Source organism: Biomphalaria glabrata, chromosome 7 (genome assembly GCF_947242115.1).
Source record: "Biomphalaria glabrata chromosome 7, xgBioGlab47.1, whole genome shotgun sequence".
NCBI classification, from domain to species: Eukaryota; Metazoa; Mollusca; class Gastropoda; family Planorbidae; genus Biomphalaria; species Biomphalaria glabrata.
This window is the reverse complement of record NC_074717.1, coordinates 29,277,324-29,291,515: the sequence shown is the minus strand read 5'-3', so window position 1 is coordinate 29,291,515 and position 14,192 is coordinate 29,277,324. Positions and strand designations below refer to the sequence as shown.

Sequence of the window (14,192 nt, the reverse complement as noted above, 5' to 3'; positions counted from 1 at the left end):
TTTAAGTTTCGGTATTTTCTTTGAAGCAGTGAAACTGTTTTGGGATGTACTGACTTGTCCGATGTCATTCACAATGCATGGCCACCACAAACAGAGAGAAAGAGGGGGGGGGGGCGAGCAGAGAGAGAGAGAGAGAGAGGGAGAGAGGGAGAGAGAGAAGGTCGACGCTAGGCCCCGCCCCTTTCTTTTTCGGCAAACACGAAGAACAGCGCCGCGTAGTTAAAAGAGCTCGCTGTGTCTGACTACACAGTACGAGGGGTACGTCGAGGGAAAAAAACAACAGAAGTTTGTCGAAGTGCCAATAATTTCTCAGCGCTGAGTGGTGGTGGATTAAAACTCGAGTCTAGCAGACCCAGAGGAAAGAAGAAAAAAAGAAGTTAAGCTTTTGTTGTTTTTGTGTCTTTTTAGTTTTCTTCACTTCTAACAGTGTGTGTGTGTGTTTACTCGCCTATTACTTGGATAGTTCGTCGAGTCTATCTAACGAGCTTAGGACGTTTCTGTGTGTGTTCAGTTTCACGCAGTGTTGTTCTTTGACTTTTGGAAGTAGTTCCACTCACAACACAGACAGTTGGATACCATGTGAACATTCTATTCAAGTAATGGATAACCAATCTTGACTATGGGTAAACTGCAGAGTAAACATGGTAAGTTAATTAGTCGAGTTATCTACAGGATTACCATACAACTCTAGACTAGATCTACATTAGACAATATATTATATAGTTATATAGCCTAATATAGGCTACTAGACTCTAGTCTAGATCTACATTAGACAATATATAGCGGCAATATAGGCTACTAGACTCTAGACTAGAGTGACTCTAGTCTAGATCTAGTCCTTAAGATGTATAATACTTTTAATAGAATATGTAGACAGTGTACTAAATTGTCTAAAAGTAGATCTAGATCTATTAAAATTAAATATTAATTATTAGATCAATCTCTTATAATAAAATATTTATTAATGTATATTATTCTATATCAAATCTAAATTTAGGTCTAGAAGACTAAATCAAAAGTGATTTAGAATTTTCTAGATAAAAAATATTTTTTTTTTAGGAAAATCTAGATTTACATTCAATTCAATAGTAAGACTAAATTTTCATGTGTCAAATTATTAGAATCTAGATTCTGTATTGATCTAGACTCTGAATTTAGATAGTAGAAAAAGACATATACTAGATATAAGTACTATATGATGGCTATCTGATATGTGGTAAGCGCTCTGGTGTGTGGACTGTCGCGTTCCAACCCTGCATGACGCCCACCCAGTCGTGTGAGGTTTGGGCTAGCTAGGATGCAGGCCTAATAATCTTCGATTCTTAAGGAACTTCCGAAACATGTCAAACAATATCTTCAAACCATATCAAACAGGCCTGAATTTTATATCTTTTGTGTGATTGGCTCTTGTTAGATACAGGAGCATATAGGCCTAGCGGGGCATAGCCTATAACATATTAACATTAGCTAGACTAGTCACAGGCTCTAGTACAACTAGTTTGATATTTAAAGTTTTTTATCTTGATTGAGAATCTAGATCGAATAAAAAGTTTTTTTTATAAATAGTTATATTACAAAACAATTTGTGTAACTGTTCTGAAAATTTGGAATCTACTTAAAAGATCTAAGTGACAATAGAATTGTGTTGATAAATGTTGGAAATCATAGGATTGGGAGGTTGGTGATAGCATAAATGATTCAATATTGGCATCGCATTTTTTTTTCGGAACATAATCATGGTCAGATAACGAATCACTATCAACGGAATAACTGGCACTCAATCTCCCCCACCCCCACCCCCCAACAAATCTGTGTCCCCTGGAATTTTACTTCCAGGTGGCGAGATAATTGGTGAAACCGTTGGACTAATTGTGTGGTGAAACGCTGGTCATGTCTGTGTGAATGTCTGTACACACACAGCGATCACTACACAGTATCCAGATCTAGATCAAAGTATAAGAGTGATACAATCAAAACTGTAAATAGATTGTGCTAGATTGATGTGTGATATGATCAGGGCTGGAGGGTGATAGACTGAACGAGTCAGTGCTAGATGATGTGACCTAGTCAGTGCTAGATGATGTGACCTAGTCAGTGCTAGATGATGTGACCTAGTCAGTGCTAGATGGATATAGATCAGTCTTCATTTTCTAAGCCTGTGAAACTATGCTTCAGTTATTTAATGTATCTTTATGGTGCGTTTGTTGTGTGTGTGTAATGTAGTGTAACCAACACGAAGGTTCTCACGCTACAGACTAAGCCAAGAGTAAATGGCTAGCAGTTGACCACCCTAGATAGATGGTTAGCCGTGTATGTTTGGAGGGGGGGGGAGCAAGTGATGGAGTGGCTGATGGAGTGGCGTTTTAACGACGTGACCTCCACTTGTCTCTGGACACTTCAGGTCACAGCACTCTTGGTCACTTCTTCTCTTTCATCTGCTGTCTTCATCGGCCAGTATTGTGTCCAAGCAAAGTGAGCCTTGTCAGCCTTGGCTCCCATGCCCAATATATCCCCCCTCCCTCCCCCCAAAAAAATCTGTTCTGCTTAACCCTTCCCCCTTTCCCACACTTCTGTTCCTCATCCGGTCCCTCATCTGTCTCGCGAACATTTCCTCTGCTCACACACACACACACACTTGACACGCTGGGGACCGAGCAGTCCATCTGGTGGTCGCGACAGCACACACCACACACATGATCCATGGATAAACAACATTGACCACACGTACGTCTCTCAGTGAACTAAAAACACGGTCACTCTACACAAACATGCGATGTGCAGGCAGAGTAGTCCATCTAGTGATAATTGAAATCACATGAATCTGTAAGTCGACCCCCCCCCCTTTTTTTTTTTTCATTAGGCTAAAGTATTTTATAAAAACAGCAATTCGATCCTATTTTTGAAAAGTGATAGTTAACCTATCGTCACGAATAAAGTTCAAGTTGTTCCTAATATGTACCGTCTCACCTTTTGAACTTGTTGTATTCGGCATTTTATAAGACAAATTAATATTTTAAAAAGGGAAAAAATGAGATATGTCCCACATATATTCGTGCACACAGCACACCCATCATGTCACACATACATTCATACCCACAGCTCACCCATCATGTCACACACACACATTCATACCCACAGCACACACACCATGTCACACATTCACACGCACAGCTCACCCATCATGTTACACATTAATACCCACAGCTCACCCATCATGTCACACATTCAGACCCACAGCACACCCATCATGTCACACATATACTTTCAAACCCACAGCACACCCATCATGTCACACACACATTCAGACCCACACCACACCCATTATGTCACACATACATTCAGACCCACAGCACACACATCATGTCACACATTCATACCCACAGCTCACCCATCGTGTCACTGTCATTGAGACGCACAGCTCGCCCTTCATGTCACATATACATTCAGACCCACATCTCACCCATTATGTCACACATACATTCAGACCCACAGCTCACCCATCAGGTCACACATACATTCAGACCCACAGCTCACCCATTATTTCACACATACATTCAGACCCACATCTCACCCATTATGTCACACATACATTCAGACCCACATCTCACCCATTATGTCACACATACATTCAGACCCACAGCTCACCCATCAGGTCACACATAGATTCAGACCCATAGCTCACCCATCATGTCACACAAGTTTACTTTTAAGTAAGTAATATAAGATCAATTTTATTTTATTGTATTATAATAACATAAGAGTAAAATAAACATTTTTATCGACTTCCTGGTAATTCATGTTTCATGTAGACTGCACATCTGTCAACAGCATTACTTTCTTGTGTTAGTTCATTCATATGCTCCAATGACAGTTTCTCTTGACTTTTACTAGCATGCATTGAAAATAGGACATTTCGAAACTTTTTTTTTTACACCAGCTGAGGTCCAGACACCCAACTCTCCCCCCCCCTCAGCTGGTCATCTACGCCTCTGATATTTGGAGATGATTCACATACATACACACACTCGCACGTTGAGTCTGACCGATGGTCTGTACCGAAACTTCCGGCTTTAGTTGCAATGTCACACATGTGCTTCGCTGTAACAGGCCTATTGATTGGCTGGATTGGTGTAAGCTTAGCTTTAAGTGAAACACCTCCACCAATTGGTCACAAGTATTATGCAACAGTACTACAAGAAGCTGGGGAGGGAGTAGTGTTCTGTTATTTCTCCTTGGTGTCATTAACCTGTCACGTGGTCTACTTATGTTCTTAACGCTAATATGCAGCGTGTTTGTATACAATGTATAGTATGTGTGTTGACTCGTGCAGATGTCATTTGGCCAGGCTCAGTCAGTCAAAACGTAGACTACACTGTCACATGTACACATCTTTAGACTATTATTCTAGACTATTCAATACTCATATATACTCTGACATTAATAATACTAATACTATACAAATGTGTCGCTCATGATGATGTTAATACACAAAGTATCGGCTCATCTGGATGACCCTTGACACCAAGAAGCCAATTTTGAATAGGAATTGTGTTGTTTAATACCTAGATCTAGTTTTCTTGGGTTAAAAGGGAACTGATGAAATCTACTCCATGAATGGACAACGTTTAACGCCTTGGCCATTCCAGATACTAAGAGTTGTCTATGGGTTCGACTTGGCCATTCCAGATACTAAGAGTTGTCTATGGGTTCGACTTGGCCATTCCAGATACTAAGAGTTGTCTATGGGTTCGACTTGGCCATTCCAGATACTAAGAGTTGTCTATGGGTTCGACTTGGCCATTCCAGATACTAAGAGTTGTCTATGGGTTCGACTTGGCCATTCCAGATACTAAGAGTTGTCTATGGGTTCGACTTGGCCATTCCAGATACTAAGAGTTGTCTATGGGTTCGACTTGGCCATTCCAGATACTAAGAGTTGTCTATGGGTTCGACTTGGCCATTCCAGATACTAAGAGTTGTCTATGGGTTCGACTTGGCCATTCCAGATACTAAGAGTTGTCTATGGGTTCGACTTGGCCATTCCAGATACTAAGAGTTGTCTATGGGTTCGACTTGGCCATTCCAGATACTAAGAGTTGTCTATGGGTTCGACTTGGCCACTCCAGATACTAAGAGTTGTCTATGGGTTCGACTTGGCCACTCCAGATATGTAGATTAATGTAGATTAAACGTGTTTGTTCATATTTAAGTGGCCCTAAAGTCTCACTCCCTTGATTTACATTTAAGTGGACCTAAAGTCTCACTCCCTTGGTTTACATTTAAGTGGACCTAGTGTCTCACTCCCTTGGTTTACATTTAAGTGGACCTAGTGTCTCACTCCCTTGATTTACATTTAAGTGGACCTAGTGTCTCACTCCCTTGATTTACATTTAAGTGGACCTAGTGTCTCACTCCCTTGGTTTACATTTAAGTGGACCTAGTGTCTCACTCCCTTGATTTACATTTAAGTGGACCTAAAGTCTCACTCCCTTGGTTTACATTTAAGTGGACCTAAAGTCTCACTCCCTTGGTTTACATTTAAGTGGACCTAGTGTCTCACTCCCTTGGTTTACATTTAAGTGGCCCTAAAGTCTCACTCCCTTGGTTTACATTTAAGTGGACCTAGTGTCTCACTCCCTTGGTTTACATTTAAGTGGACCTAGTGTCTCACTCCCTTGGTTTACATTTAAGTGGACCTAGTGTCTCACTCCCTTGGTTTACATTTAAGTGGACCTAGTGTCTCACTCCCTTGGTTTACATTTAAGTGGACCTAAAGTCTCACTCCCTTGGCTTACATTTAAGTGGACCTAGTGTCTCACTCCCTTGGTTTACATTTAAGTGGACCTAGTGTCTCACTCCCTTGGTTTACATTTAAGTGGCCCTAAAGTCTCACTCCCTTGGCTTACATTTAAGTGGACCTAGTGTCTCACTCCCTTGGTTTACAATTAAGTGGACCTAGTGTCTCACTCCCTTGGTTTACATTTAAGTGGACCTAAAGTCTCACTCCCTTGGTTTACATTTAAGTGGACCTAGTGTCTCACTCCCTTGGTTTACATTTAAGTGGACCTAGTGTCTCACTCCCTTGGCTTACATTTAAGTGGCCCTAAAGTCTCACTCCCTTGGCTTACATTTAAGTGGACCTAGTGTCTCACTCCCTTGGTTTACATTTAAGTGGACCTAGTGTCTCACTCCCTTGGCTTACATTTAAGTGGACCTAAAGTCTCACTCCCTTGGCTTACATTTAAGTGGACCTAGTGTCTCACTCCCTTGGCTTACATTTAAGTGGACCTAGTGTCTCACTCCCTTGGTTTACATTTAAGTGGACCTAGTGTCTCACTCCCTTGATTTACATTTAAGTGGACCTAAAGTCTCACTCCCTTGGTTTACATTTAAGTGGACCTAAAGTCTCACTCCCTTGGTTTACATTTAAGTGGACCTAGTGTCTCACTCCCTTGGTTTACATTTAAGTGGCCCTAAAGTCTCACTCCCTTGGTTTACATTTAAGTGGACCTAGTGTCTCACTCCCTTGGTTTACATTTAAGTGGACCTAGTGTCTCACTCCCTTGGTTTACATTTAAGTGGACCTAGTGTCTCACTCCCTTGGTTTACATTTAAGTGGACCTAGTGTCTCACTCCCTTGGTTTACATTTAAGTGGACCTAAAGTCTCACTCCCTTGGCTTACATTTAAGTGGACCTAGTGTCTCACTCCCTTGGTTTACATTTAAGTGGACCTAGTGTCTCACTCCCTTGGCTTACATTTAAGTGGACCTAGTGTCTCACTCCCTTGGTTTACATTTAAGTGGACCTAAAGTCTCACTCCCTTGGCTTACATTTAAGTGGACCTAGTGTCTCACTCCCTTGGTTTACATTTAAGTGGACCTAGTGTCTCACTCCCTTGGCTTACATTTAAGTGGACCTAGTGTCTCACTCCCTTGGTTTACATTTAAGTGGCCCTAAAGTCTCACTCCCTTGGCTTACATTTAAGTGGACCTAGTGTCTCACTCCCTTGGTTTACAATTAAGTGGACCTAGTGTCTCACTCCCTTGGTTTACATTTAAGTGGACCTAAAGTCTCACTCCCTTGGTTTACATTTAAGTGGACCTAGTGTCTCACTCCCTTGGCTTACATTTAAGTGGCCCTAAAGTCTCACTCCCTTGGCTTACATTTAAGTGGACCTAGTGTCTCACTCCCTTGGTTTACATTTAAGTGGACCTAGTGTCTCACTCCCTTGGCTTACATTTAAGTGGACCTAAAGTCTCACTCCCTTGGCTTACATTTAAGTGGACCTAGTGTCTCACTCCCTTGGCTTACATTTAAGTGGACCTAGTGTCTCACTCCCTTGGTTTACATTTAAGTGGACCTAAAGTCTCACTCCCTTGGCTTACATTTAAGTGGACCTAGTGTCTCACTCCCTTGGCTTACATTTAAGTGGACCTAGTGTCTCACTCCCTTGGTTTACATTTAAGTGGACCTAGTGTCTCACTCCCTTGATTTACATTTAAGTGGACCTAAAGTCTCACTCCCTTGGTTTACATTTAAGTGGACCTAAAGTCTCACTCCCTTGGTTTACATTTAAGTGGACCTAGTGTCTCACTCCCTTGGTTTACATTTAAGTGGCCCTAAAGTCTCACTCCCTTGGTTTACATTTAAGTGGACCTAGTGTCTCACTCCCTTGGTTTACATTTAAGTGGACCTAGTGTCTCACTCCCTTGGTTTACATTTAAGTGGACCTAGTGTCTCACTCCCTTGGTTTACATTTAAGTGGACCTAGTGTCTCACTCCCTTGGTTTACATTTAAGTGGACCTAAAGTCTCACTCCCTTGGCTTACATTTAAGTGGACCTAGTGTCTCACTCCCTTGGTTTACATTTAAGTGGACCTAGTGTCTCACTCCCTTGGCTTACATTTAAGTGGACCTAGTGTCTCACTCCCTTGGTTTACATTTAAGTGGACCTAAAGTCTCACTCCCTTGGCTTACATTTAAATGGACCTAGTGTCTCACTCCCTTGGTTTACATTTAAGTGGACCTAGTGTCTCACTCCCTTGGCTTACATTTAAGTGGACCTAGTGTCTCACTCCCTTGGTTTACATTTAAGTGGCCCTAAAGTCTCACTCCCTTGGCTTACATTTAAGTGGACCTAGTGTCTCACTCCCTTGGTTTACAATTAAGTGGACCTAGTGTCTCACTCCCTTGGTTTACATTTAAGTGGACCTAAAGTCTCACTCCCTTGGTTTACATTTAAGTGGACCTAGTGTCTCACTCCCTTGGCTTACATTTAAGTGGCCCTAAAGTCTCACTCCCTTGGCTTACATTTAAGTGGACCTAGTGTCTCACTCCCTTGGTTTACATTTAAGTGGACCTAGTGTCTCACTCCCTTGGCTTACATTTAAGTGGACCTAAAGTCTCACTCCCTTGGCTTACATTTAAGTGGACCTAGTGTCTCACTCCCTTGGCTTACATTTAAGTGGACCTAGTGTCTCACTCCCTTGGTTTACATTTAAGTGGACCTAAAGTCTCACTCCCTTGGTTTACATTTAAGTGGACCTAGTGTCTCACTCCCTTGGCTTACATTTAAGTGGACCTAAAGTCTCACTCCCTTGGTTTACATTTAAGTGGACCTAGTGTCTCACTCCCTTGGTTTACATTTAAGTGGACCTAGTGTCTCACTCCCTTGGTTTACATTTAAGTGGACCTAGTGTCTCACTCCCTTGGCTTACATTTAAGTGGACCTAGTGTCTCACTCCCTTGGTTTACATTTAAGTGGACCTAAAGTCTCACTCCCTTGGTTTACATTTAAGTGGACCTAGTGCCTCACTCCCTTGGTTTACATTTAAGTGGACCTAGTGTCTCACTCCCTTGGTTTACATTTAAGCGGACCTAGTGTCTCACTCCCTTGGTTTACATTTAAGTGGACCTAGTGTCTCACTCCCTTGGTTTACATTTAAGTGGACCTAGTGTCTCACTCCCTTGGTTTACATTTAAGTGGACCTAAAGTCTCACTCCCTTGGCTTACATTTAAGTGGACCTAGTGTCTCACTCCCTTGGTTTACATTTAAGTGGACCTAGTGTCTCACTCCCTTGGCTTACATTTAAGTGGACCTAGTGTCTCACTCCCTTGGTTTACATTTAAGTGGACCTAAAGTCTCACTCCCTTGGCTTACATTTAAGTGGACCTAGTGTCTCACTCCCTTGGTTTACATTTAAGTGGACCTAGTGTCTCACTCCCTTGGCTTACATTTAAGTGGACCTAGTGTCTCACTCCCTTGGTTTACATTTAAGTGGCCCTAAAGTCTCACTCCCTTGGCTTACATTTAAGTGGACCTAGTGTCTCACTCCCTTGGTTTACAATTAAGTGGACCTAGTGTCTCACTCCCTTGGTTTACATTTAAGTGGACCTAAAGTCTCACTCCCTTGGTTTACATTTAAGTGGACCTAGTGTCTCACTCCCTTGGCTTACATTTAAGTGGCCCTAAAGTCTCACTCCCTTGGCTTACATTTAAGTGGACCTAGTGTCTCACTCCCTTGGTTTACATTTAAGTGGACCTAGTGTCTCACTCCCTTGGCTTACATTTAAGTGGACCTAAAGTCTCACTCCCTTGGCTTACATTTAAGTGGACCTAGTGTCTCACTCCCTTGGCTTACATTTAAGTGGACCTAGTGTCTCACTCCCTTGGTTTACATTTAAGTGGACCTAAAGTCTCACTCCCTTGGTTTACATTTAAGTGGACCTAGTGTCTCACTCCCTTGGCTTACATTTAAGTGGACCTAAAGTCTCACTCCCTTGGTTTACATTTAAGTGGACCTAGTGTCTCACTCCCTTGGTTTACATTTAAGTGGACCTAGTGTCTCACTCCCTTGGTTTACATTTAAGTGGACCTAGTGTCTCACTCCCTTGGCTTACATTTAAGTGGACCTAGTGTCTCACTCCCTTGGTTTACATTTAAGTGGACCTAAAGTCTCACTCCCTTGGTTTACATTTAAGTGGACCTAGTGCCTCACTCCCTTGGTTTACATTTAAGTGGACCTAGTGTCTCACTCCCTTGGTTTACATTTAAGCGGACCTAGTGTCTCACTCCCTTGGTTTACATTTAAGTGGACCTAGTGTCTCACTCCCTTGGTTTACATTTAAGTGGACCTAGTGTCTCACTCCCTTGGTTTACATTTAAGTGGACCTAGTGCCTCACTCCCTTGGTTTACATTTAAGTGGACCTAAAGTCTCACTCCCTTGGTTTACATTTAAGTGGACCTAGTGCCTCACTCCCTTGGTTTACATTTAACTGGACCTAAAGTCTCACTCCCTTGGTTTACATTTAAGTGGACCTAGTGTCTCACTCCCTTGGTTTACATTTAAGTGGACCTAAAGTCTCACTCCCTTGGTTTACATTTAAGTGGACCTAGTGTCTCACTCCCTTGGTTTTCATTTAAGTGGACCTAGTGTCTCACTCCCTTGGTTTACATTTAAGTGGACCTAAAGTCTCACTCCCTTGGTTTACATTTAAGTGGACCTAGTGTCTCACTCCCTTGGTTTACATTTAAGTGGACCTAAAGTCACACTCCCTTGGTTTACATTTAAGTGGACCTAAAGTCACACTCCCTTGGTTTACATTTAAGTGGACCAAATGCCTCACTCCCTTGGTTTACATTTAAGTGGACCAAATGCCTCACTCCCTTGGTTTACATTTAAGTGGACCAAATGCCTCACTCCCTTGGTTTACATTTAAGTGGACCTAGTGCCTCACTCCATTTGTTCACCTTGTTCACCAGAAGAGTGTCTAAACAAAGTGTGAACCACATTTTTTATTAGTATGTCTTGTCTTGGTGACTCTAAACTTATCTATTTGTTTTAATGCAAATCTCAACCAAAACACTCTCCTTAGTTCTCTATGCACCAGCTAAAACTTCATACTATACAGTCTGTTACAGTATCGGAAGCTGACATTTGTTTTTTTAGTTTTCCTTGTCTTTGTACTTTAGAGGACATCCCCCCCCCCCCCCCCACTAGCACCAGTTTTAGGTCTACCACGCTCATGTACACTAGTGAAGTTTTGTAGCACTCATCGTTCTGAGACCAAAGTGTTCGATATTCTTCATGGTTTTCATGCTATGTCCGCATCGGGAATCACTTGTAACGGATCCTAACGATGTGGGCTGCCATCAGTGGCCAGTTCAAAGTCTGACTAGAAGTGCTAGCTTCTATCTATCTGGTGGTTGTGGTCACCAAACATCGGACATGTCTTGTCTGCTGCCATACTTTCCAACTTCAGTCCAGTACTGCATTGATCCCAGCGCTTGTACCACTCCGTAGACTCGTAGACGAAAAAGAGGCAATATGTATCACACGTGAAGTACCACGTGACACATCATCTCTTTATCCAAACAAAAATTACAACGCTTGATTTGTGTTGTAACCGAAGATGTTCCGTGATGACAGTTTTTTTTTTTTTCTGACCTGAACCTTTCCGCATTTAACCATTATTAACACGCACTGAACTCTTGATTAAGTACACTCCACCTCTCATAACATTATTTACATACACTTCACTTCTGATTACATTCTTTACATGCACTTCACTTCTGATTACATTCTTTACAGGCACTTCACTTCTGATTACATTCTTTACATTCACTTCACTTCTGATTACATTCTTTACATTTACTTCACTTCTGATTACATTCTTTACATTTACTTCACTTCTGATTACATTCTTTACATTTACTTCACTTCTGATTACATTCTTTACATTCACTTCACTTCTGATTACATTCTTTACATTCACTTCACTTCTGATTACATTCTTTACATTCACTTCACTTCTGATTACATTCTTTACATTTACTTCACTTCTGATTACATTCTTTACATTCACTTCACTTCTGATTACATTCTTTACATTCACTTCACTTCTGATTACATTCTTTACATTCACTTCACTTCTGATTACATTCTTTACATTTACTTCACTTCTGATTACATTATTTACATTCACTTCACTTCTGATTACATTCTTTACATTTACTTCACTTCTGATTACATTATTTACATTCACTTCACTTCTGATTACATTCTTTACATACACTTCACTTCTGATTACATGCACTTTAACAATCAACATAACACTATCTCCTAAACTCTAGAATATCATAGGAGTACGTGCATGTAATATACCCCCACTCCCCCAACCCTGATTCACCCCTAAGAACGACAGAAAATAATGAATGAGGAATGCTATCAAGTGTGTGAGTAAACTGAGTGGGAGGAAGCGATAGCGCACCAAAACTGAACGTTGTAGGTTGCTGTTTATGACCTCTCTCGTGTTATTATTATAGGTCACCGAGTTCCTGGAAGGTCAGAGCGCGCATTTTTTTTTCTTTAAGAACGAGTGGCAGATCTGTATTTATCGTAGAATTTTGATGAAAGACCTTTTTTTTTTAATTCGTAGAAGATTATCACGTGGTTGTTAATTAGTTCAAGTTACAGGGAAAGAAAAAAGTTGCGATAATCACTAGAAATCAGAACATTTTTCTTAGTATACATGCCTAGCAGTGGCGTAGCTATAAATTCGCCATCATTTGGGGGCCCGATGGGGGTGGGGGGTGGGGCTTGTCCTCTTTGGAGGCTCCTGCATTTTGCGTAATATGTAATATTTAATGTAAAAAATAAATTCGAACACTCATTTGGGGTTCCCCCCCCCTCTCAAGTGGGGGCCCGAGGGGATTTCAAATTCTCATCCCTCCCCCACCACAGCTACGCCACTGAATGTAAATTTCGAATAAGACAAAAAAACGAAACACGGACAGTCCATCGCAATGAATATGTTTGACCTTTAATGATGAAATCTCTTACTTGATCTATTTCTACGTGAAATATTTACCTACGTTTAGAGATAGATAATCATTGAATAGTAATTAGGATTTTTTTGTGTAAAGTTCCCGCCAGAATTTTACATATTTCGTATTTTTGTCATAGACACTGCCCTCGACTTAATGGCAGCGCTTGCATAAACCGTAGACACATCCTTTTTTTCTTTCTATATGACATAGGTCAGTGATATTTTTCTTAGCGCTTACCATATGGCTAGGTCAGTGAACGTCTCCTTATTGCATACACGATGACATAGGTCAGTGATCTTTTACTTTTAGCTCACTCGATGGTGCAGATCAGCGATCTCTTTCTAGATGGTATAGGTCAGTGATCTTTTCCCTTAATGCTCATTCTATGGTATAGGTCAGTGATCTTTTCTCTTAATTCTCATTCTATGGTATAGGTCAGTGATCTTTTCTCTTAATTCTCATTTTTTGGCATATGTCAGTGATCTTTTCTCTTAATTCTAATTTGATGGTATAGGTCAGTGATCTATTCTCTTAATTCTCATTCTATGATATAGGTGATCTTAAACCTATCGCCTACTAGAGGGCACCAGACAAAGGTCCGTGCATTTAAATTCAAGAGTTCTCTATAGAGACGTTGGATTGGTCAAGAAGAATCCACCCGAATGTCTACTTTAAGAAGACCACCCTGAATAACTACCGCAACGTTCTCTAGGCTCAAAACAAATCAAATCTTTATTGTTTTTGTGCAGCTCCATAAACGTATCGCCTACAGTTTTATTTTGGTCTAGATAACGATAATTCGGGCTATCGCGTGTTAATTACAATATACAGGTTAGAAATTACCCTCTAGTAATTACCTTATCTATAGGAGCCCACCAACCATGTTTACCTTTCGAGCCAAGAGAAGTGGGGGTAGGGGAAAGGACTGGGGGTGTTATTTCTTCATCGCCCACGTGTTGGAAGTCTTCGAGCTGGGCACTACTTTGTACTGTTGTTACTCACACAGGCCGTTGTCTCCTCTGCTTTGTTTTGTTTGCCTTTGAATGTGGGAGAGTTCTAGGTTTATCAGTTACTTTGTAACTTGATGTAACGGTGACATGCGAACACTGTTGTTTGAAACATTGGTAAGCATCGGGCAATGCCTGCTGTATTGTTTGGGGGCAACGAATGTTTAATGTGAATGTTTGTTGCGCACAGTAACAAATAGGTAACAAAACAAATGGACATCTAAAAATAGGAGGGCGACACGAGCGTTAAATCCCATTTGATTAATTCCTGCTTTTTGTTTTTGACTGCTTCTAACCACACCCCCTATAGCTGAACTTGCGGAGGGAGTCAGACCCAAGGGGGGCCCAAGACT

At 41.2% G+C, this 14,192-nt stretch overlaps 1 protein-coding gene across 1 annotated transcript in view; it reads left to right on the top strand.

The window, feature by feature from the left end:
• The first annotated feature begins 219 nt into the window (after positions 1–219).
• LOC106070766 (protein naked cuticle homolog 2-like) overlaps positions 220–14,192 on the top strand; it is a 101,874-nt gene continuing 87,901 nt past the window's right edge. The window contains exon 1 of the mRNA XM_056035474.1: positions 220–644. Within this exon, the coding sequence (XP_055891449.1) occupies positions 620–644 (25 nt within the window). The 5' untranslated portion in view covers positions 220–619. The remainder of the gene's footprint in view (positions 645–14,192) is intronic.